Source organism: Eleutherodactylus coqui, chromosome 5 (assembly GCF_035609145.1).
Source record: "Eleutherodactylus coqui strain aEleCoq1 chromosome 5, aEleCoq1.hap1, whole genome shotgun sequence".
NCBI lineage: Eukaryota > Metazoa > Chordata > Amphibia > Anura > Eleutherodactylidae > Eleutherodactylus > Eleutherodactylus coqui.
In genome coordinates, this window is record NC_089841.1 from 3,383,335 (window position 1) to 3,407,343 (window position 24,009).

The window sequence follows — 24,009 nt, forward strand, 5'->3', positions numbered from 1 at the left end:
GTTAGAGGGCCCAAAGGGGAGGAGAGCAGAGGCTTACGACACCCAATGGGGAGGAGAGCAGAGGCTTACGACACCCAATAGGGAGGAGAGCAGAGGCTTACGAGGCCCAATAGGGAGGAGAGCAGAGGCTTACGAGGCCCAATGGGGAGGAGAGCAGAGGCTTACGAGGCCCTATGAGGAGGGCAGAGCATTACGAGGCCCGATGAGGAGAGCAGAGCATTACGAGGCCCGATGACGAGAGCAGAGCATTACGAGGCCCGATGACGAGAGCAGAGCATTAAGAGGCCCGATGACGAGAGCAGAGAATTACGAGGCCCGATGACGAGAGCAGAGCATTACGAGGCCCGATGACGAGAGCAGAGCATTACGAGGCCCGATACGGAGAGCAGAGCATTACAAGGCCCGATAAGGAGAGCAGAGCATTACGAGGCCCGATGAGAAGAGCAGAGCATTACAAGGCCCGATGAGAAGAGCAGAGGATTACGAGGCCTGATGAAGCGAGCAGATAATTATGAGGCCCCATGAGAAGAGTTAAGAATTACAAGGACTGAAGAGCAGAGAGCTGACTGATGGGATCTTACATCTAGAACAGAAGACGCTGAGTGGATTTTCAGATCTTTCTACATGTTTATTGATTCAATATTTAACAGCCGTTGTAGCATGCAGAATTTATATAGCCCATCAGACTCCTTGTTCCTGCCTCCAGAGGGAGGATGCCTGTTGGCTGAATTTTATAGTTCTTCTTCCTCCAATAGAATGTTTATTTTACATAAAAAGTAGTAAAAATATCAAATGTCGACCGAACCCGCCACCACTGTCGTGATGAGAACCATTTTAGGACACGCCCATTCTGTTCTCCAGGTGTCTCCTGTCCTCCAAGGGTGACTGATTGCCTGGAACTTCTAGTCCCCCCCAACATAAGATGGGGTCCTTGGGTGCAGTCAGACACATGTGGAGTCCTCACAGGACTACACACTTCCACCCAGACCCTTCGTTAGATGATGTAGACTCCAAGCTTCTTTCTTCTGGTCTAAAAAAAAAAGGGGAAAATACAAACTTAACTCCCTATTAGACTCAACTGATAAGACTTTAGGAACCTGCCCCATTAGCCATGACTACACTGTGTGGGTCACAGGAAGGGGCAGAGGTAAATGAGGCGCTGCTCTAGTGTAGAAGCTACGTACCGCTCTGACGTCTTCAGACGCTTACACATTGGATCTTCTTGTGAAGCTGAAGGGCTCAGAACATCCAAAGATAGGTCCACCTGGGCGAACAAGGAAACGTCATAACACTCCACCATATAACATCTCCACATGGGCGCAGCAGGTGGGCCCACAGTTTGATTACATTAACTGCTTTCTCCATGCCCAGCCCCCTTTCTTCCTCCCTCGCCCTGCCCCACTCAGCCCCATCCTCTCCTCGCCCTGACCCACTCTGCCCCATCCTCTCCTCGCCCTGACCCACTCTGCCCCATCCTCTCCTCGCCCTGCCCCACTCCGCCCCATCCTCTCATCGCCCTGACCCACTCCGCCCCCATCCTCTCCTCGCCCTGACCCACTCCACCCCCATCCTCTCCTCGCCCTGACCCACTCCGCCGCATCCTCTCTTCGCCCTGCCCCACTCCGCCCCATCCTCTCCTCGCCCTGACCCACTCCGCCCCCATCCTCTCCTCGCCCTGACCCACTCCGCCCCATCCTCTCTTCGCCCTGCCCCACTCCGCCCCATCCTCTCCTCGCCCTGCCCCACTCCGCCCCATCCTCTCCTCGCCCTGACCCACTCCGCCCCCATCCTCTCCTCGCCCTGACCCACTCCGCCCCATCCTCTCTTCGCCCTGCCCCACTCCGCCCCATCCTCTCTTCGCCCTGCCCCACTCCGCCCCATCCTCTCTTCGCCCTGCCCCACTCCGCCCCATCCTCTCCTCGCCCTGACTCACTCCGCAACCCATCCTCTCTTAACACTGTTTCCACCAGCTCTATCATCTCCCCATTCGGAAGCTCCTCTGTCATCTTTAGCTTGTGCTCCACTTGAGTTTTGGGCAAACGATGCCGGACACTCGTCCCCACACATGCTAACTCCTGTGCACCTGCACAGAAGCTAGTATTGTTAGCTCTCAGCGGGGCGGCAGGAGATCTTCCTCCACTCGCTCCCCCGCCCCTCTCTATTGACATAACACAGCAGCCATTCAGTACTGATTGGCAGCTATTTACACGGAGCGATCAGCTGATTGTTTATAGTTTATGTAGCATAAACAATTGGCAATCAGCTGATCGCTCGTCGTTCAGTGTAACAGTACTGAACGGCCGCTGTGTTATGCCAATGGGCAGGGGCGGGCGAGCGAGTCGAGAGAACTCTCCTGCAGCCTCCCTGCTGGCCGCTCTGTGAGCGAGCCAGCGATAGTAGCTCCAGTGCAGGAGCACCGCAGAGAGGAGATACAGGGACGTGTGTCGGCCATCGTTTGTCACACAGTCGTCCTGTGTGAACCTAGCATTACTTCTGAATATCTATATTTTAATTCCTCGCTGATTCGGTGCACTCTAATTGCTCCCCCATCTCTTACGTGATGTCTCTTTAGAGCTCTTGCAGCAGGAACATTCTGTGACTTGGTCATTAATGGCGGTCGCTGCAGGGGTCCTGTCCTCGTATGTCTTGTGTTCTCTGTGTGATGTTTCCTGAGGAACCAACTCTGATTGATGAGGGTTTATTACCTCCTTACTGAGAGCAGAGAACAAGAAGAGGACAAGGACCGAGGACACCAGAGGGGAAGAGAGCGAGGTCCGAGCGGGGGGGAGGGGGGGGGGGGGGAAAGAGCGAGGTCCGAGCGGGGGGGGGGGGGGGGGAAGAGCGAGGTCCGAGCGGGGGGGGGGGGGGGAAAGAGCGAGGTCCGAGCGGGGGGGGGGGGGGGGGGGGGTTCGAGAGCGAGGTCCGAGCGGGGGGGGGGGGTAGAGCGAGGTCCGAGCGGGGGGGGGGGGGGGGGAGGGGGGGTAGAGCGAGGTCCGAGCGGGGGGGGGAGGGGGGGTAGAGCGAGGTCCGAGCGGAGGGCGGGGGCGGGGAAGAGCGAGGTCCGAGCGAGGGGGGAAAGAGAGAGGTCCGAGCGGGGGGGAAAGAGAGAGAGAGGTCCGAGCAGGGGGGAAAGAGAGAGGTCCGAGCGGGGGAGAAAGAGCGAGGTCCGAGCGGGGGGGGGGGAGAGCGAGGTCCGAGCGGGGGGGAAAGAGAGAGGTCCGAGCGGGGGGAAAGAGCGAGGTCTGAGGAGAGGAGAGCGAGGAGAAGTATAGAACTGACTAATGACAATGTGACAATGAAGAGGAGGGCGGCTGATAACAAGGACTCAGAATTACGGATGCTGCAGTCTCGGAGTACTGACCTCACGGCCACCACCAGGCTCTCATACCAGCCATTCATATCCTGCTGGTCGGACGACATGAACAGAAGTTTCTCTCTACTGAAGGACAACTGAGACAGAAAACGACACAAACAGGAAGTTAGTAATAAGGACTTCAGGGAGCGGAATGTGAACCACGACCTCATATCCAGAGTGCCACGGGAACCAGACATGAAACCCCAGGCCACGTCTGTGAGAGTTTAACCCTTCCTGCCCCAACACGTAAACGTACATCCTGGCATGGAAGCTATTCTGATGAATGGCCATACCTTTCCATTAGAGATGAGCGAGCATACTCGTTAAGGACAGATACTTGAGCGAGTATCGTCCTTTTCGAGTATCTGCCTGCTCGTCCGCAAAGATCTGGGTGCCGGCGGGGGTGAGCGGTGGGTTGCGGGACTGAGCAGGGACGGGGGGGAAACTCCCCCCTCCGTTCCCCCCGCCAGCACCCAAATCTTTGCGGACGAGCAGGCAGATACTCGAAAAGGACGCTACTCACTCAAGTATCTGTCCTTAACGAGCATGCTCGCTTATCTCTACTTTCCATCCTACAAGGATGAGCCCGCATCATCTACAGCAGGAGCCGGCGCTGACCGACTGACAGCGGGGATCAGTGGAAATGAAAATCCCCGCCAAATCGCCGAGCCCGTCCGGTGTCACTAAGGGGTTAAACATATGAGCCGTAGTCCTCTGGACAGGAGCGCTGGTTATGGGGTCCAGGCCTGGACGTACAGGTGAGGCAGTCACACTGCCATCTACTGAAGGGCGACAGTTCTGCGGGTGGGGCTGTAGTGATCCCTCCTGCAGACCCCGGCACCTTACTTACAGGAGGATGTGCACCGGGGCAAGTAACGCCCCAGATCCGCACCACGCGGGACAGGAGAGGATTACGTACGCTGATGAGGCCGCCTCGACTGGTGGTGTGCCCCAGCACTCTCTCCACGTGGCATTCCCCTAGGGGGTAGACGGCGCGGCAGCAGAACTTGTGGGCATTGAAGGGGTGCAGGGGGTGGCACGGGGCCGTGACCAGGAGGACATCAGAGAACAGGAAGAGCATGCGAGGTTTAACATCTTCTCCGCTAGGTGGGACAAGAGACAGCCAGCCTTCTCTGAGGAAGAGCCTCCCTGCAAGACACACAGAAAGCATCAGGGCAGAAGTAAGTGCGCCCCGAGGCCACGCGTAGTGGATGCAAGGTACATGGGAGGGTTGTAGCAGAGCTAACTCATCACCTGGTGATGCAATCCGGATCCGGCGGCCCTTCAGCAGTCTCTGCACCCTCTGCAGCTGTTGGTCGTTGTCCTGCTGCTGCTGCAGGTTCTCTATGTGGTCGCACACGTCGGACACGGCACGCAGCGCTCCTGCGGAGAGAGCCACACTGAACGGAGCCACGGAGGAGTTATCAGCCCCGGCCACTGAGGGGAGGACTTGTCACTACTACTGCTCCTACTCTTACCATGAAGCTGAGCGCAGTCAGAGCTGCTGGGAAACGTGTTCTCCACCAGGTCCAGGAGGTACCGTCTATACCTGCAGGGAGGACAACAGAGCTGTGGGCCGCCGGACGGGCACTGAATTATCAGACGGTCACACACATGTGCGCTCCATCACTTACCCCATGACGCGCTGCAGGGGGAGTTCCAGCTGCTGCTCCAGGGTTCGGCCCTGCAGCTCGGGACGCAATTCCTGCAGCTTCATGAAGCGCGCAAAAGATTTCTTCTTCTTTAGCTGAGCCTGGAAGAGAGGAGACATCAGGACGAACTTCATCAAACGAGAACATGAGGTCACCGCCAGGGGCGGGGCAACGCAGGAAACGCTTTACTGACAGGGGCGGGGCCATGCAAGGAAGTGTGATGTCACCAATAGGGGTGGGGCAACGCAGGAAACGCTGTTACTGACAGGGGCGGGGCCACACAGGGAACTGCAATGTCACCAAGAAGGCCAGGGCCACGCAGGAAACGCTGTTACTGACAGGGGCGGGGCAACGTAGGAAACGCTGTTACTGACAGGGGCGGGGCCATGCAGGTAACCGCGATGTCACCAACAAGGGCGGGGCCACACAAGAAACGCTGTTACTGACAGGGGCGGGGCCACACAGGGAACTGCAATGTCACCAAGAAGGCCAGGGCCACGCAGGAAACGCTGTTACTGACAGGGGCGGGGCCATGCAGGTAACCACGATGTCACCAACAAGGGCGGGACCACGCAAGAAACGCTGTTACTGACAGGGGCGGGGCCACACAGGGAACTGCAATGTCACCAACAAGGGCGGGCCCACGCAGGAAATGCTGAAACTGACAGGGGTGGGGCCATGCAGGAACTGCGATGTAACCAACAAGGGCGGAGCCATGCAGGAAACGCTGTTACTGACAGGGGCGGAGCCACACAGGAAACTGTGATGCCACCAACAGGGGTGGAGCCACACAGGAAACACTGTTACTGACAAGGGCGGAGCCACGCAGGGAACTGTGATGTCATCAACAGGTGCAAGCCACACAAAAAGCACTGTTATTGACAGGGGAGGGGAATAGTCGGACAGGGAACTGTGATGTCAGCAATAGGGCTGGCTATTACAACTAGAGGTCTGCCTGTTTGTGGACTGCCATGTGGGATGCTGTAACTCCTCCGCTGTAAGAGCCCCTGTGTTGGTAATAAGGAGACCCCGTGGGGATTTCCTTACAGAGTGTGAACGCTACCAGGATGGAGCGACAAAGTCCTTCACTTGCTACAAAAAACCGAACGGAGGATCTTCCCGAGTAAACAGGTGGCATCATCCCATGTAAACAGGTGGCATCATTCCATGTAAACACATGGCATCATCCAAGAACGGCGGGTCATCCCATGTAAACAGGTGGCATCATCCAAGAACGGTGGGTCATCCCATGTAAACAGGTGGCATCATCCCATGTAAACAGGTGGCATCATCCCATGTATACAGGTGGCATCATCCCATGTAAACACATGGCATCATCCCATGTAAACAGGTGGCATCATCCAAGAACGGCGGGTCATCCCATGTAACAGGCAGCGCCATCCCATGTGTACAGGTGGCATCATCCAAGAACGGCGGGTCATCCCATGTAAACAGGTGGCATCATCCAAGAACGGTGGGTCATCCCATGTAAACAGGTGGCATCATCCCATGTAAACAGGTGGCATCATTCCATGTAAACACATGGCATCATCCAAGAACGGCGGGTCATCCCATGTAAACAGGGGGCATCATCCAAGAACGGCGGGTCATCCCATGTAAACAGGGGGCATCATCCAAGAATGGCGGGTCATCCCATGTAAACAGGTGGCATCATCGAAGAACGGCGGGTCATCCCATGTAAATAAGGGGCATCATCCAAGAACGGCGGCTCATCCCATGTAAATAAGGGGCATCATCCAAGAACGGCGGGTCATCTCATGTAAACAGGTGGCATCATCCAAGAACGGCGGGTCATCTCATGTAAACAGGTGGCATCATCCAAGAACGGCGGGTCATCTCATGTAAACAGGTGGCATCATCCAAGAACGGCGGGTCATCCCATGTAAACAGGTGGCATCATCCAAGAACGGCGGGTCATTCCATGTAAATAAGGGGCATCATCCAAGAACGGCGGGTCATCCCATGTAAATAAGGGGCATCATCCAAGAACGGCGGGTCATCCCATGTAAACAGACCATTGTCACCCATGAACGGCGGATCGTCCCGTGTAAACAGGTAGCATCACCCATTAACAGCGGGTCATCCCATGTAAACAGGCCATCATCACCCATGAACGGCGGGTCGTCCAGTGTAAACAAGCCATCATCACCCATGAACGGCGGATCGTCCAGTGTAAACAGATAGCATCACCCATTAACAGCGGGTCATCCCATGTAAATAAGCAGCATCACCCATGAATGGCGGATTGTCCCGTGTAAACAGGCCATCATCACCCATGAACGGCGGATCGTCCCGTGTAAACAGGTGGCATCATTCCATGTAAACACATGGCATCATCCAAGAACGGCGGGTCATCCGATGTAAACAGGTGGCATCATCCAAGAACATCAGGTCATTCTGTGTAAATAGGCAGCATCATCCATGAACGGCAGGTCATCCCGTGTTAACAGGCAGCATCATCCAAGAATAACGGGTCATCTCATGTAAACAGGCAGCATCACCCACGAACGGCGGATCGTCCCATGTAAACAGGCGGCATCATCCAAGAACGGCGGGTCATCCCATGTAAATAAGGGGCATCATCCAAGAAAGGCGGGTCATCCCATGTAAACAGGCGGCATCATCCAAGAACGTCGGGTCATCCTATGTAAACAGGCGGCATCATCCAAGAACAGCGGGTCATTCCATGTAAACAGGCCATCATCACCCATGAACAGTGGGTCATCCCAAGTAAACAGACCATTGTCACCCATGAACGGCGGATCGTCCCGTGTAAACAGGTAGCATCACCCATTAACAGCGGGTCATCCCATGTAAACAGGCCATCATCACCCATGAACGGCGGGTCGTCCAGTGTAAACAAGCCATCATCACCCATGAACGGCGGATCGTCCAGTGTAAACAAGCCATCATCACCCATTAACGGCGGATCGTCCCTTGTAAACAGATAGCATCACCCATTAACAGCGGGTCATCCCATGTAAATAAGCAGCATCACCCATGAATGGCGGATTGTCCCGTGTAAACAGGCCATCATCACCCATGAACGGCGGATCGTCCCGTGTAAACAGGTGGCATCATTCCATGTAAACACATGGCATCATCCAAGAACGGCGGGTCATCCGATGTAAACAGGTGGCATCATCCAAGAACATCAGGTCATTCTGTGTAAATAGGCAGCATCATCCATGAACGGCAGGTCATCCCGTGTTAACAGGCAGCATCATCCAAGAATAACGGGTCATCTCATGTAAACAGGCAGCATCACCCACGAACGGCGGATCGTCCCATGTAAACAGGCGGCATCATCCAAGAACGGCGGGTCATCCCATGTAAATAAGGGGCATCATCCAAGAAAGGCGGGTCATCCCATGTAAACAGGCGGCATCATCCAAGAACGTCGGGTCATCCTATGTAAACAGGCGGCATCATCCAAGAACAGCGGGTCATTCCATGTAAACAGGCCATCATCACCCATGAACAGTGGGTCATCCCAAGTAAACAGACCATTGTCACCCATGAACGGCGGATCGTCCCGTGTAAACAGGTAGCATCACCCATTAACAGCGGGTCATCCCATGTAAACAGGCCATCATCACCCATGAACGGCGGGTCGTCCAGTGTAAACAAGCCATCATCACCCATGAACGGCGGATCGTCCAGTGTAAACAAGCCATCATCACCCATTAACGGCGGATCGTCCCTTGTAAACAGATAGCATCACCCATTAACAGCGGGTCATCCCATGTAAATAAGCAGCATCACCCATGAATGGCGGATTGTCCCGTGTAAACAGGCCATCATCACCCATGAACGGCGGATCGTCCCGTGTAAACAGGTGGCATCATTCCATGTAAACACATGGCATCATCCAAGAACGGCGGGTCATCCGATGTAAACAGGGGGCATCATCCAAGAACATCAGGTCATTCTGTGTAAATAGGCAGCATCATCCATGAACGGCAGGTCATCCCGTGTTAACAGGCAGCATCATCCAAGAATAACGGGTCATCTCATGTAAACAGGCAGCATCACCCACGAACGGCGGATCGTCCCATGTAAACAGGCGGCATCATCCAAGAACGGCGGGTCATCCCATGTAAATAAGGGGCATCATCCAAGAAAGGCGGGTCATCCCATGTAAACAGGCGGCATCATCCAAGAACGTCGGGTCATCCTATGTAAACAGGCGGCATCATCCAAGAACAGCGGGTCATTCCATGTAAACAGGCGGCATCATCCAAGAATGGCGGGTCATCCCATGTAAACAGGCGGCATCATCCAAGCACGGCGGGTCATCCCATGTAAATAAGGGGCATCATCCAAGAAAGGCGGGTCATCCCATGTAAACAGGCGGCATCATCCAAGAACGTCGGGTCATCCTATGTAAACAGGCGGCATCATCCAAGAACAGCGGGTCATTCCATGTAAACAGGCGGCATCATCCAAGAACAGCGGGTCATCCCATGTAAACAGGCGGCATCATCCAAGAACAGCGGGTCATCCCATGTAAATAAGGGGCATCATCGAAGAACGGCGGCTCATCCCATGTAAATAAGGGGCATCATCCAAGAACGGCGGCTCATCCGATGTAATCAGGTGGCATCATCCAAGAACAGCGGGTCATCCCATGTAAACAGGTGGCATCATCCAAGAACGGCGGGTCATTCCATGTAAACTGGTGGCATCATCCTAGAACGGCGGGTCATCCCATGTAAATAAGGGGCATCATCCAAGAACGGCGGGTCATCTCATGTAAACAGGTGGCATCATCGAAGAACGGCGGGTCATCCCATGTAAATAAGGGGCATCATCCAAGAACGGCGGCTCATCCCATGTAAATAAGGGGCATCATCCAAGAACGGCGGCTCATCCCATGTAAATAAGGGGCATCATCCAAGAACGGCGGGTCATCTCATGTAAACAGGTGGCATCATCCAAGAACGGCGGGTCATCTCATGTAAACAGGTGGCATCATCCAAGAACGGCGGGTCATCTCATGTAAACAGGTGGCATCATCCAAGAACGGCGGGTCATCCCATGTAAACAGGTGGCATCATCCAAGAACGGCGGGTCATTCCATGTAAATAAGGGGCATCATCCAAGAACGGCGGGTCATCCCATGTAAATAAGGGGCATCATCCAAGAACAGCGGGTCATCCCATGTAAACAGACCATTGTCACCCATGAACGGCGGATCGTCCCGTGTAAACAGGCCATCATCACCCATGAACAGTGGGTCATCCCATGTAAACAGACCATTGTCACCCATGAACGGCGGATCGTCCCGTGTAAACAGGTAGCATCACCCATTAACAGCGGGTCATCCCATGTAAACAGGCCATCATCACCCATGAACGGCGGGTCGTCCAGTGTAAACAAGCCATCATCACCCATGAACGGCGGATCGTCCAGTGTAAACAAGCCATCATCACCCATTAACGGCGGATCGTCCCTTGTAAACAGATAGCATCACCCATTAACAGCGGGTCATCCCATGTAAATAAGCAGCATCACCCATGAATGGCGGATTGTCCCGTGTAAACAGGCCATCATCACCCATGAACGGCGGATCGTCCCGTGTAAACAGGTGGCATCATTCCATGTAAACACATGGCATCATCCAAGAACGGCGGGTCATCCGATGTAAACAGGTGGCATCATCCAAGAACATCAGGTCATTCTGTGTAAATAGGCAGCATCATCCATGAACGGCGGGTCATCCCATGTAAACAGGCGGCATCATCCAAGAATAACGGGTCATCTCATGTAAACAGGCAGCATCACCCACGAACGGCGGATCGTCCCATGTAAACAGGCGGCATCATCCAAGAACGGCGGGTCATCCCATGTAAATAAGGGGCATCATCCAAGAAAGGCGGGTCATCCCATGTAAACAGGCGGCATCATCCAAGAACGTCGGGTCATCCTATGTAAACAGGCGGCATCATCCAAGAACAGCGGGTCATTCCATGTAAACAGGCGGCATCATCCAAGAACAGCGGGTCATCCCATGTAAACAGGCGGCATCATCCAAGAACAGCGGGTCATCCCATGTAAATAAGGGGCATCATCGAAGAACGGCGGGTCATCCCATGTAAATAAGGGGCATCATCCAAGAACGGCGGCTCATCCCATGTAATCAGGTGGCATCATCCAAGAACAGCGGGTCATCCCATGTAAACAGGTGGCATCATCCAAGAACGGCGGGTCATTCCATGTAAACTGGTGGCATCATCCTAGAACAGCGGGTCATCCCATGTAAATAAGGGTCATCATCGAAGAACGGCGGGTCATCCCATGTAAATAAGGGGCATCATCCAAGAACGGCGGCTCATCCCATGTAAATAAGGGGCATCATCCAAGAACGGCGGGTCATCTCATGTAAACAGGTGGCATCATCCAAGAACGGCGGGTCATCTCATGTAAACAGGTGGCATCATCCAAGAACGGCGGGTCATCTCATGTAAACAGGTGGCATCATCCAAGAACGGCGGGTCATCCCATGAAAACAGGTGGCATCATCCAAGAACGGCGGGTCATTCCATGTAAATAAGGGGCATCATCCAAGAACGGCGGGTCATCCCATGTAAATAAGGGGCATCATCCAAGAACGGCGGGTCATCTCATGTAAACAGGTGGCATCATCCAAGAACGGCGGGTCATTCCATGTAAACAGGTGGCATCATCCAAGAACAGCGGGTCATCCCATGTAAATAAGGGGCATCATCCAAGAACGGCGGGTCATCTCATGTAAATAAGGGGCATCATCCAAGAACGGCGGGTCATCCCATGTAAACAGGCGGCATCATCCAAGAACGGCGGGTCATTCCATGTAAACAGGTGGCATCATCCAAGAACAGCGGGTCATCCCATGTAAATAAGGGGCATCATCCAAGAACGGCGGGTCATCTCATGTAAATAAGGGGCATCATCCAAGAACGGCGGGTCATCCCATGTAAACAGGCGGCATCATCCAAGAACAGCGGGTCATTCCATGTAAACAGGTGGCATCATCCAAGAACGGCGGGTCATTCCATGTAAACAGGCGGCATCATCCAAGAACAGCGGGTCATCCCATGTAAATAAGGGGCATCATCCAAGAACGGTGGGTCATCTCATGTAAATAAGGGGCATCATCCAAGAACAGCGGGTCATCCCATGTAAATAAGGGGCATCATCCAAGAACGGCGGGTCATCTCATGTAAATAAGGGGCATCATCCAAGAACGGCGGGTCATCCCATGTAAACAGGCGGCATCATCCAAGAACGGCGGGTCATCCCATGTAAACAGGCGGCATCATCGAAGAACGGCGGGTCATCCCATGTAAACAGGCGGCATCATCAAAGAACGTCGGGTCATCCTGTGTAAACAAGCCATCACCACCCATTAACGGCAGATCGACCCATGTAAACAGGCCATCATCACCCATTAATGGCGGATCGTCCCGTGCAAAACAGGTGGCATCATCCAAGAACGTCTGGTGTAAACAGACCATTATCACCCATGAACGGCGGATCATCCCGTGTAAACAGGCCATGATCACCCATGAACGGCGGATCGTCCCGTGTAAACAGGTAGCATCACCCATTAACAGCGGGTCATCCCATGTAAACAGGCCATCATCACCCATGAACGGCGGGTCGTCCAGTGTAAACAAGCCATCACCACCCATTAACGGCGGATCGTCCAGTGTAAACAAGCCATCATCACCCATTAACGGCGGATCGTCCCTTGTAAACAGATAGCATCACCCATTAACAGCGAGTCATCCCATGTAAATAAGCAGCATCACCCATGAATGGCGGATTGTCCCGTGTAAACAGGCCATCATCACCCATGAACGGCGGATCGTCCCGTGTAAACAGGTGGCATCATTCCATGTAAACACATGGCATCATCCAAGAACGGCGGGTCATCCGATGTAAACAGGTGGCATCATCCAAGAACATCAGGTCATTCTGTGTAAATAGGCAGCATCATCCATGAACGGCAGGTCATCCCGTGTTAACAGGCAGCATCATCCAAGAATAACGGGTCATCTCATGTAAACAGGCAGCATCACCCACGAACGGCGGATCGTCCCATGTAAACAGGCGGCATCATCCAAGAACGGCGGGTCATCCCATGTAAATAAGGGGCATCATCCAAGAGCAGTGGGTCATCCCATGTAAACAGGCGGCATCATCCAAGAACGTCGGGTCATCCTATGTAAACAGGCGGCATCATCCAAGAGCAGCGGTCATCCCATGTAAATAGGCGGCATCATCCAAGAACAGCGGGTCATCCCATGTAAACAGGCGGCATCATCCAAGAACAGCGGGTCATCCCATGTAAATAAGGGGCATCATCCAAGAACGGCGGGTCATCCCATGTAAATAAGGGGCATCATCCAAGAACGGCGGCTCATCCCATGTAATCAGGTGGCATCATCCAAGAACAGCGGGTCATCCCATGTAAACAGGTGGCATCATCCAAGAACGGCGGGTCATCCCATGTAAACAGGCGGCATCATCCAAGAACGGCGGGTCATCCCATGTAAATAAGGGGCATCATCCAAGAACGGCGGGTCATCCCATGTAAATAAGGGGCATCATCCAAAAACGGCGGGTCATCTCATGTAAACAGGTGGCATCATCCAAGAACGGCGGGTCATCCCATGTAAACAGGTGGCATCATCCAAGAACAGCGGGTCATTCCATGTAAACAGGTGGCATCATCCAAGAACGGCGGGTCATCCCATGTAAATAAGGGGCATCATCGAAGAACGGCGGGTCATCCCATGTAAATAAGGGGCATCATCCAAGAACGGCGGCTCATCCCATGTAATCAGGTGGCATCATCCAAGAACAGCGGGTCATCCCATGTAAACAGGTGGCATCATCCAAGAACGGCGGGTCATTCCATGTAAACAGGTGGCATCATCCAAGAACGGCGGGTCATCCCATGTAAACAGGGGGCATCATCCAAGAACGGCGGGTCATCCCATGTAAACAGGGGGCATCATCCAAGAATGGCGGGTCATCCCATGTAAACAGGTGGCATCATCCAAGAACGGTGGGTCATCCCATGTAAACAGGTGGCATTATCCCATGTAAACAGGTGGCATCATCCCATGTAAACAGGTGGCATCATCCCATGTAAACACATGGCATCATCCCATGTAAACACATGGCATCATCCCATGTAAACAGGTGGCATCATCCCATGTAAACAGGTGGCATCATCCAAGAACGGCGGGTCATCCCATGTAACAGGCAGCGCCATCCCATGTGTACAGGTGGCATCATCCAAGAACGGCGGGTCATCCCATGTAAACAGGGGGCATCATCCAAGAATGGCGGGTCATCCCATGTAAACAGGCGGCATCATCCAAGAATGGCGGGTCATCCCATGTAAACAGGTGGCATCATCCAAGAACGGCGGGTCATCCCATGTAAACAGGCGGCGTCATCCCATATAAACAGGCAGCATCATCCAAGAACGGCAGGTCATCCCATGTAAACAGGCGGCGTCATATAAGAACGGCGAGTCATCCTATGTGAACAGGCAGCATCAACCAAGAACGGAGGGTCATTCCATGTAATCAGGCCATCACCACACATGAAAGGCAGATCCTTCCGTGTAAACAGGCGGTATCATCCAAAAATGGGGGGGATCGTCCCGTGTAAACAGGCGGCTTCATCCATGAATGGCAGCAGGAACGTTCAGGTGCAGTAAAACAGGTGTTATAATCTTTATTCCATCCTCAGTAATCACGCAACGTTTCGGCCGTTACAAACAGCCTTTGTCAAGCATGTTACATAACATCCGGTCATCCTGTGTAAACAGGCAGCATCACCCATGAACGTCAGATCGTCCCGTGTAAACAGGCAGCATCATGCAAAAACATTGTTCATCTCATGTAAAAAGGCAGCATCACCCACGAACGGCGGATCGTCCCATGTAAACAGGCGGCATCATCCAAGAACGGCGGGTCATCCCATGTAAATAAGGGGCATCATCCAAGAACGGCGGGTCATCCCATGTAAACAGGCGGCATCATCAAAGAACGTCGGGTCATCCTGTGTAAACAAGCCATCACCACCCATTAACGGCAGATCGACCCATGTAAACAGGCCATCATCACCCATTAATGGCGGATCGTCCCGTGCAAAACAGGTGGCATCATCCAAGAACGTCGGGTCATCTCATGTAAACAGGCCATCATCACCCATGAACAGTGGGTCATCCCATGTAAACAGACCATTGTCACCCATGAACGGCGGATCGTCCCGTGTAAACAGGTAGCATCACCCATTAACAGCGGGTCATCCCATGTAAACAGGCCATCATCACCCATGAACGGCGGGTCGTCCAGTGTAAACAAGCCATCATCACCCATGAACGGCGGATCGTCCAGTGTAAACAAGCCATCATCACCCATTAACGGCGGATCGTCCCTTGTAAACAGATAGCATCACCCATTAACAGCGGGTCATCCCATGTAAATAAGCAGCATCACCCATGAATGGCGGATTGTCCCGTGTAAACAGGCCATCATCACCCATGAACGGCGGATCGTCCCGTGTAAACAGGTGGCATCATTCCATGTAAACACATGGCATCATCCAAGAACGGCGGGTCATCCGATGTAAACAGGTGGCATCATCCAAGAACATCAGGTCATTCTGTGTAAATAGGCAGCATCATCCATGAACGGCGGGTCATCCCATGTAAACAGGCGGCATCATCCAAGAATAACGGGTCATCTCATGTAAACAGGCAGCATCACCCACGAACGGCGGATCGTCCCATGTAAACAGGCGGCATCATCCAAGAACGGCGGGTCATCCCATGTAAATAAGGGGCATCATCCAAGAAAGGCGGGTCATCCCATGTAAACAGGCGGCATCATCCAAGAACGTCGGGTCATCCTATGTAAACAGGCGGCATCATCCAAGAACAGCGGGTCAATCCATGTAAACAGGCGGCATCATCCAAGAACAGCGGGTCATCCCATGTAAACAGGCGGCATCATCCAAGAACAGCGGGTCATCCCATGTAAATAAGGGGCATCATCGAAGAACGGCGGGTCATCCCATGTAAATAAGGGGCATCATCCAAGAACGGCGGCTCATCCCATGTAATCAGGTGGCATCATCCAAGAACAGCGGGTCATCCCATGTAAACAGGTGGCATCATCCAAGAACGGCGGGTCATTCCATGTAAACTGGTGGCATCATCCTAGAACGGCGGGTCATCCCATGTAAATAAGGGGCATCATCCAAGAACGGCGGGTCATCTCATGTAAACAGGTGGCATCATCGAAGAACGGCGGGTCATCCCATGTAAATAAGGGGCATCATCCAAGAACGGCGGCTCATCCCATGTAAATAAGGGGCATCATCCAAGAACGGCGGGTCATCTCATGTAAACAGGTGGCATCATCCAAGAACAGCGGGTCATCTCATGTAAACAGGTGGCATCATCCAAGAACGGCGGGTCATCTCATGTAAACAGGTGGCATCATCCAAGAACGGCGGGTCATCTCATGTAAACAGGTGGCATCATCCAAGAACGGCGGGTCATCCCATGTAAACAGGTGGCATCATCCAAGAACGGCGGGTCATTCCATGTAAATAAGGGGCATCATCCAAGAACGGCGGGTCATCCCATGTAAATAAGGGGCATCATCCAAGAACGGCGGGTCATCCCATGTAAACAGGCGGCATCATCCAAGAACGGCGGGTCATCCCATGTAAATAAGGGGCATCATCCAAGAACGGCGGGTCATCTCATGTAAACAGGTGGCATCATCCAAGAACGGCGGGTCATCCCATGTAAACAGGTGGCATCATCCAAGAACGGCGGGTCATTCCATGTAAACAGGCGGCATCATCCAAGAACAGCGGGTCATCCCATGTAAATAAGGGGCATCATCGAAGAACGGCGGGTCATCCCATGTAAATAAGGGGCATCATCCAAGAACAGCGGGTCATCTCATGTAAATAAGGGGCATCATCCAAGAACGGCGGGTCATCCCATGTAAACAGGCGGCATCATCCAACAACGGCGGCTCATCCCATGTAATCAGGTGGCATCATCCAAGAACAGCGGGTCATCCCATGTAAACAGGTGGCATCATCCAAGAACGGCGGGTCATTCCATGTAAACAGGTGGCATCATCGAAGAACGGCGGCTCATCCCATGTAAACAGGCGGCATCATCCAAGAACGGCGGGTCATCCCATGTAAATAAGGGGCATCATCCAAGAACGGCGGGTCATCCCATGTAAATAAGGGGCATCATCCAAGAACGGCGGGTCATCTCATGTAAACAGGTGGCATCATTCAAGAACGGCGGGTCATCCCATGTAAACAGGTGGCATCATCCAAGAACGGCGGGTCATTCCATGTAAACAGGCGGCATCATCCAAGAACAGCGGGTCATCCCATGTAAATAAGGGGCATCATCGAAGAACGGCGGGTCATCCCATGTAAATAAGGGGCATCATCCAAGAACGGCGGGTCATCTCATGTAATCAGGTGGCATCATCAAAGAACGTCGGGTCATCCTGTGTAAACAAGCCATCACCACCCATTAACGGCAGATCGACCCATGTAAACAGGCCATCATCACCCATTAATGGCGTATCGTCCCGTGCAAAACAGGTGGCATCATCCAAGAACGTCGGGTCATCCCATGTAAACAGACCATTATCACCCATGAACGGCGGATCATCCCGTGTAAACAGGCCATCATCACCCATGAACAGTGGGTCATCCCATGTAAACAGATCATTATCACCCATGAACTGCGGATGGTCCCGTGTAAACAGGTAGCATCACGAATTAACAGCGGGTCATCCCATGTAAACAGGCCATCATCACCCATGAACGGCGGGTCGTCCAGTGTAAACAAGCCATCATCACCCATGAACGGCGGATCGTCCCGTGTAAACAGGCCATCATCACCCATGAACGGCGGGTCGTCCAGTGTAAACAAGCCATCATCACCCATTAACGGCGGATCGTCCCTTGTAAACAGGTAGAATCACCCATTAACAGCGGGTCATCCCATGTAAACAAGCAGCATCATCCATGAACGGCGGATCGTCCCGTGTAAACAGGCCATCATCACCTATGAACGGCGGATCGTCCCGTGTAAACAGGCCATCATGATCCATGAACGGCGGATCGTCCCGTGTAAACAGGCCATCATCATCCATGAACGGCGGATCGTCCCGTGTAAACAGGCCATCATCACCCATGAACGGCGGCCTGCTGGCTGTGACAGCACGGGGCGGGAACGATCCCCGGCTGCTCCACCTTCATTCACCAGCAATGTAAAGGCACAGGACGGACTATCGCTGGGACGACCTGCTTGGCATCTGCAGCCGACAGCTTACAGTCAGCGTGTCGGAGAGCAGAGCTCCGCCTCCTAACATATCACCCGGCGTATACTGTAGAGCGCGACACAAGATATATCCCTCATAGCCATGACGATGGTGCGCGCAGCAATAGTGCATCTATATTCCATCTGATCCAGGCACATCCAGAGCTGCGCTCACTATTCTGCTTGCAGTCACACTGCAGTACCGCTCTCTCCCAGAATGCAGTGCAGGTTCTCACCTGTATGGCGTGCCGTGTGGCTTCCATGCAGTCGGCGTGCTTCTTGTAGAGGTGCAGGTACTCGCAGAAGTTCTGGAAGCCGGAGGGCGCCATATCCCGCTCCAGGGACATCAGCAAAGACCTGGAACATACATCAGGGCAGTCATGTGACGGGGGCCGGCCGGAGGGCCACTACACTCCTCTGTACGGAGGGCCTCACTTACTGACAGCGACAAGCCCCTCCCTCACCAGCATGTGACCAATCACAGGGCTCAGAGGAATACTGACTACTGGACTGACCACTGGTTCACAGTCCGATCGGACCCCCTGCGGCTTCTTCCCGATGACCCTCCATGCCGCCGTCCTCCAGCCCCCCACTATAGACTGCAGCCATTACATACGTGACACATGTGCCGGACATGCTCCTGCGGTCATCATCCGCGTGCCCCGCAGACAGCACACACGGTACTCGGGGGCTCAAGCACTGCGCATGCTGCCGTCAGCCCCGTGATTGGTCACAATGTGTGTGGGGGAGGGGAGCTCATGTGTGACAACTTACAGGGGGGAAACGCATCAGAATGTCAGCTTATGTTTAAGCACCATCATCATCATCATCATCATCACCCCTGCACCTCACCATCACCATCACCATCATCATCATCATCACCATCATCATCATCACCCCTGCACCTCACCATCATCATCACCCCTGCAGCTCATCATCACCACCATCATCATCATCACCCCTGCACCTCATCATCATCATCATCATCCCTGCACCTCATCATCACCGTCATCATCATCATCACCCCTGCACCTCATCACCATCACAATCATCATCATCATCATCCCTGCACCTCATCATCACCATCACCATCATCATCACCACTGCACCTCATCACCATCACCATCATCATCACCACTGCACCTCATCACCATCACCATCATCATCATCACCCATGCACCTCACCATCATCATCATCACCCCTGCACCTCACCATCATCATCATCATCATCTCCCCTGCACCTCACCATCTTCATCACCCCTGCACCTCACAATCTTCATCATCTCCCCTGCACCTCACCATCATCATCACCCCTGCACCTCACCATCATCATCACCCCTGCACCTCACCATCATCATCTCCCCTGCACCTCACAATCTTCATCATCACCCCTGCACCTCACCATCATTATCACCCCTGCACCTCACCATCATCATCACCACCCCTGCACCTCACCATCACCCATGCACCTTACCATCACCATCACCCCTGCACCTCACCATCATCATCACCCCTGCACATCACCATCATCATCACCACCCCTGCACCTCACCATCACCCATGCACCTTACCATCACCATCACCCCTGCACCTCACCATCATCATCACCCCTGCACCTCACCATCATCATCACCACCCCTGCACCTCACCATCACCCATGCACCTTACCATCACCATCACCCCTGCACCTCACCATCATCATCACCCCTGCACCTCACCATCATCATCACCACCCCTGCACCTCACCATCACCCCTGCACCTTACCATCACCATCACCCCTGCACCTCACCATCATCATCTCCCCTGCACCTCACAATCTTCATCATCTCCCCTGCACCTCACCATCTTCATCATCTCCCCTGTACCTCACCATCATCATCACCCCTGCACCTCACCATCATCATCACCCCTGCACCTCACCATCATCATCACCACCCCTGCACCTCACCATCACCCATGCACCTTACCATCAGCATCACCCCTGCACCTCACCATCATCATCACCCCTGCACCTCACCATCACCCATGCACCTTACCATCACCATCACCCCTGCACCTCACCATCATCATCACCCCTGCACCTCACCATCATCATCACCACCCCTGCACCTCACCATCACCCATGCACCTTACCATCACCATCACCCCTGCACCTCACCATCATCATCACCCCTGCACCTCACCATCATCATCACCACCCCTGCACCTCACCATCACCCCTGCACCTTACCATCACCCCTGCACCTCACCATCATCATCTCCCCTGCACCTCACAATCTTCATCATCTCCCCTGCACCTCACCATCTTCATCATCTCCCCTGCACCTCACCATCATCATCACCCCTGCACCTCACCATCATCATCACCACCCCTGCACCTCACCATCACCCATGCACCTTACCATCACCATCACCCCTGCACCTCACCATCATTATCACCCCTGCACCTCACCATCACCCATGCACCTTACCATCACCATCACCCCTGCACCTCACCATCATCATCACCCCTGCACCTCACCATCATCATCACCACCCCTGCACCTCACCATCACCCATGCACCTTACCATCACCATCACCCCTGCACCTCACCATCATCATCACCCCTGCACCTCACCATCATCATCACCACCCCTGCACCTCACCATCACCCCTGCACCTTACCATCACCATCACCCCTGCACCTCACCATCATCATCTCCCCTGCACCTCACAATCTTCATCATCTCCCCTGCACCTCACCATCTTCATCATCTCCCCTGTACCTCACCATCATCATCACCCCTGCACCTCACCATCATCATCACCCCTGCACCTCACCATCATCATCACCACCCCTGCACCTCACCATCACCCATGCACCTTACCATCACCATCACCCCTGCACCTCACCATCATCATCACCCCTGCACCTCACCATCACCCATGCACCTTACCATCACCATCACCCCTGCACCTCACCATCATCATCACCCCTGCACCTCACCATCACCCATGCACCTTACCATCACCATCACCCCTGCACCTCACCATCATCATCACCACCCCTGCACCTCACCATCACCCATGCACCTTACCATCACCATCACCCCTGCACCTCACCATCATCATCACCCCTGCACCTCACCATCATCATCACCCATGCACCTTACCATCACCATCACCCCTGCACCTCACCATCATCATCTCCCCTGCACCTCACAATCTTCATCATCTCCCCTGCACCTCACCATCTTCATCATCTCCCCTGTACCTCACCATCATCATCACCCCTGCACCTCACCATCATCATCACCCCTGCACCTCACCATCATCATCACCACCCCTGCACCTCACCATCACCCATGCACCTTACCATCACCATCACCCCTGCACCTCACCATCATCATCACCCCTGCACCTCACCATCACCCATGCACCTTACCATCACCATCACCCCTGCACCTCACCATCATCATCACCCCTGCACCTCACCATCATCACCACCCCTGCACCTCACCATCACCCATGCACCTTACCATCACCATCACCCCTGCACCTCACCATCATCATCACCCCTGCACCTCACCATCATCATCACCCATGCATCTTACCATCATCATCATCTTCATCACCACCTCTACACCTCACCTGCACGCCATCATTACCTCTTCACCTTGCACTTGAGCTCACCTGTTCACCTTCACTATACTGGGGATGGTCCCGCAGATTCCTTCCTGCGCCAATTTAAGATTTCCACAGCGAGCTCTGAAGACCTCATCATACAGCTGGAAGGGGAGATTATAAGGAGAAGCTCATAATCCAGAGGTTATATCAGTACTGGAGCGTTATAAGGGGAGGAGATGTTGTGTTGTATGTTAGGAGAACATTCATCTCCACAGAGATTCAAGCTTCAGAGCTGGGAGTTCTGTAGAAACTGTTTGGGTAAGAATACAAGGAGAGAACAACAGAAAGGACACCATTGTAGGCATTTACTATAGGCCACCGGGACAAGCAGAAGATATGGAGGACCTCTGTCTACATCAGATGGCCAAGCTCTCAGAGAACCCCAACATAGTGATCATGGGAGATTTTACCCATCCAGACATTTGTTGGGAATCTCTCAGGTAAAAGTAATGGGTCCAACAGATTCTTATCCGCTCTTGCTGACAACTTTATCTTCCAGAAGGCAGAAGAGAAAACAAGGGGATCTGCTATCTTGGACCTAATTCTTACCAACAGGGAGGGAATGGTGGAGGAAGTAAGGGTGGCTGGGACCTTAGGAGGCAGTGATCATGATATCCTTGGATGTTGGATAACAAGGGGAGGAAGACCTGAGAAGACTCAGACCTCAAGGATGGATTTCAGAAAGGCAGATATTAATGAACTCAGAAAGAGGAAGAATCCAACGGCTGGATGTTGTTAAGGACAGAAATGTCCAAGAAGGGAAATATTGTGAAATGAGATTCTCAAAGCACAATCGTTACCAATCCCTAAAAGAAGGGAGAATGGGAAGCATTTAAAGAGACCCGGATGGACGAACACAGAACTTGTACACATGTTAAAGAGGGAGAAAAATATGTTTATCAAATGGAAAGAGGGGGAATATCTAAAGAAGAATATAATGGGGTCTGCAGAAACTGTAGGGCAAGGGTCAGAAAGGCTAAAGCTGATAATGAATTGAGGCTTGTAAGAGAGGCCAAAAGCAATAGAAAAGGGTTTTGGAGGTCAAGAGCAAAAGAAAAGTCAAAGATGCTATTGGATGCTTACAAGATGAGAATGGGGAATTGGGGAAAAATGATGTGGAGAAGGCCGAACATTTATATTCCTATTTTGTATCTGTTTTCTCTCAGAAAGTAGATGTAACATCAGCTGATCTTCTCTGTGCTATTGGGGGAATACAAGAATGCAGGCTATCTGTAAGCAGAGAGATGGTGAGGGAACACTTAGCTAACTTACATGAATTCAAGTCTCAAGGTCCAGAGGAATTATATCCTAGGATACTAAAGGAAGCAGCAGGGGTAATTGCTGAACCACTCACCATAATCTTTGAAAATTTCTGGAGAACAGGAGAAGTCCCAGAAGATTGGAAAAGGGCAAATGTTTGCCCTATCTTCAAAAAAGGGAAGAAGGTGGATTCAGGAAACTACAGGCCTGTGAGCCTGACTTCTATACCGGGAAAGACCTCTGAACAGATTATTAAACAGCCTGTATGCAAGTACTTGGATGAAAATGGAGTAATTAACCAGAGCCAGCGTGGGGTTGTAACAAACAAGTCTAATCTAATTTCTTTCTATGATAGTATCACTGACTGGGTTGATCAGGGAAATGCGGTGGATATAGTATATCCTGACTTTAGTAAAGCATTTGACAAAGTATCTCATCCCAGACTTATTGAAAAAATGACCAAATCTGGGATTGACAAGACAACTGTTAGGTGGATTCACAACTGGCTGGGTGATCGTACTCAGAGTGATCATAAATGGCTGCACATCCAAGGGGAAGAATGTATCAAGTGGGGACCACAAGGCTCTGTCCTAGGCCCAGTGGTGGTCAACATTGTTATAAATGATCTGGAGGAGAGAATGATGGGAAACTGATCAAATGTGCTGACAACACAA

The 24,009-nt window shown here is 52.8% G+C and overlaps 1 protein-coding gene across 2 annotated transcripts in view; it reads right to left on the reverse strand.

Annotated features, from left to right (window-relative positions):
* Nucleotides 1-607: 607 nt before the first annotated feature.
* ARHGEF39 (Rho guanine nucleotide exchange factor 39) overlaps nucleotides 608-24,009 on the reverse strand; it is a 37,844-nt gene continuing 14,442 nt past the window's right edge. For both annotated transcript variants that reach the window (XM_066602218.1, XM_066602219.1), the window contains exons 3-12: nucleotides 22,082-22,176; nucleotides 18,643-18,763; nucleotides 4,990-5,108; nucleotides 4,834-4,904; nucleotides 4,610-4,738; nucleotides 4,275-4,504; nucleotides 3,362-3,450; nucleotides 2,558-2,669; nucleotides 1,185-1,264; nucleotides 608-1,030 (exon numbers count right to left, since the gene is read on the reverse strand). In XM_066602218.1, the coding sequence (XP_066458315.1) occupies nucleotides 961-1,030; nucleotides 1,185-1,264; nucleotides 2,558-2,669; nucleotides 3,362-3,450; nucleotides 4,275-4,504; nucleotides 4,610-4,738; nucleotides 4,834-4,904; nucleotides 4,990-5,108; nucleotides 18,643-18,763; nucleotides 22,082-22,176 (1,116 nt within the window). In that variant the 3' untranslated portion in view covers nucleotides 608-960. The remainder of the gene's footprint in view (nucleotides 1,031-1,184; nucleotides 1,265-2,557; nucleotides 2,670-3,361; nucleotides 3,451-4,274; nucleotides 4,505-4,609; nucleotides 4,739-4,833; nucleotides 4,905-4,989; nucleotides 5,109-18,642; nucleotides 18,764-22,081; nucleotides 22,177-24,009) is intronic.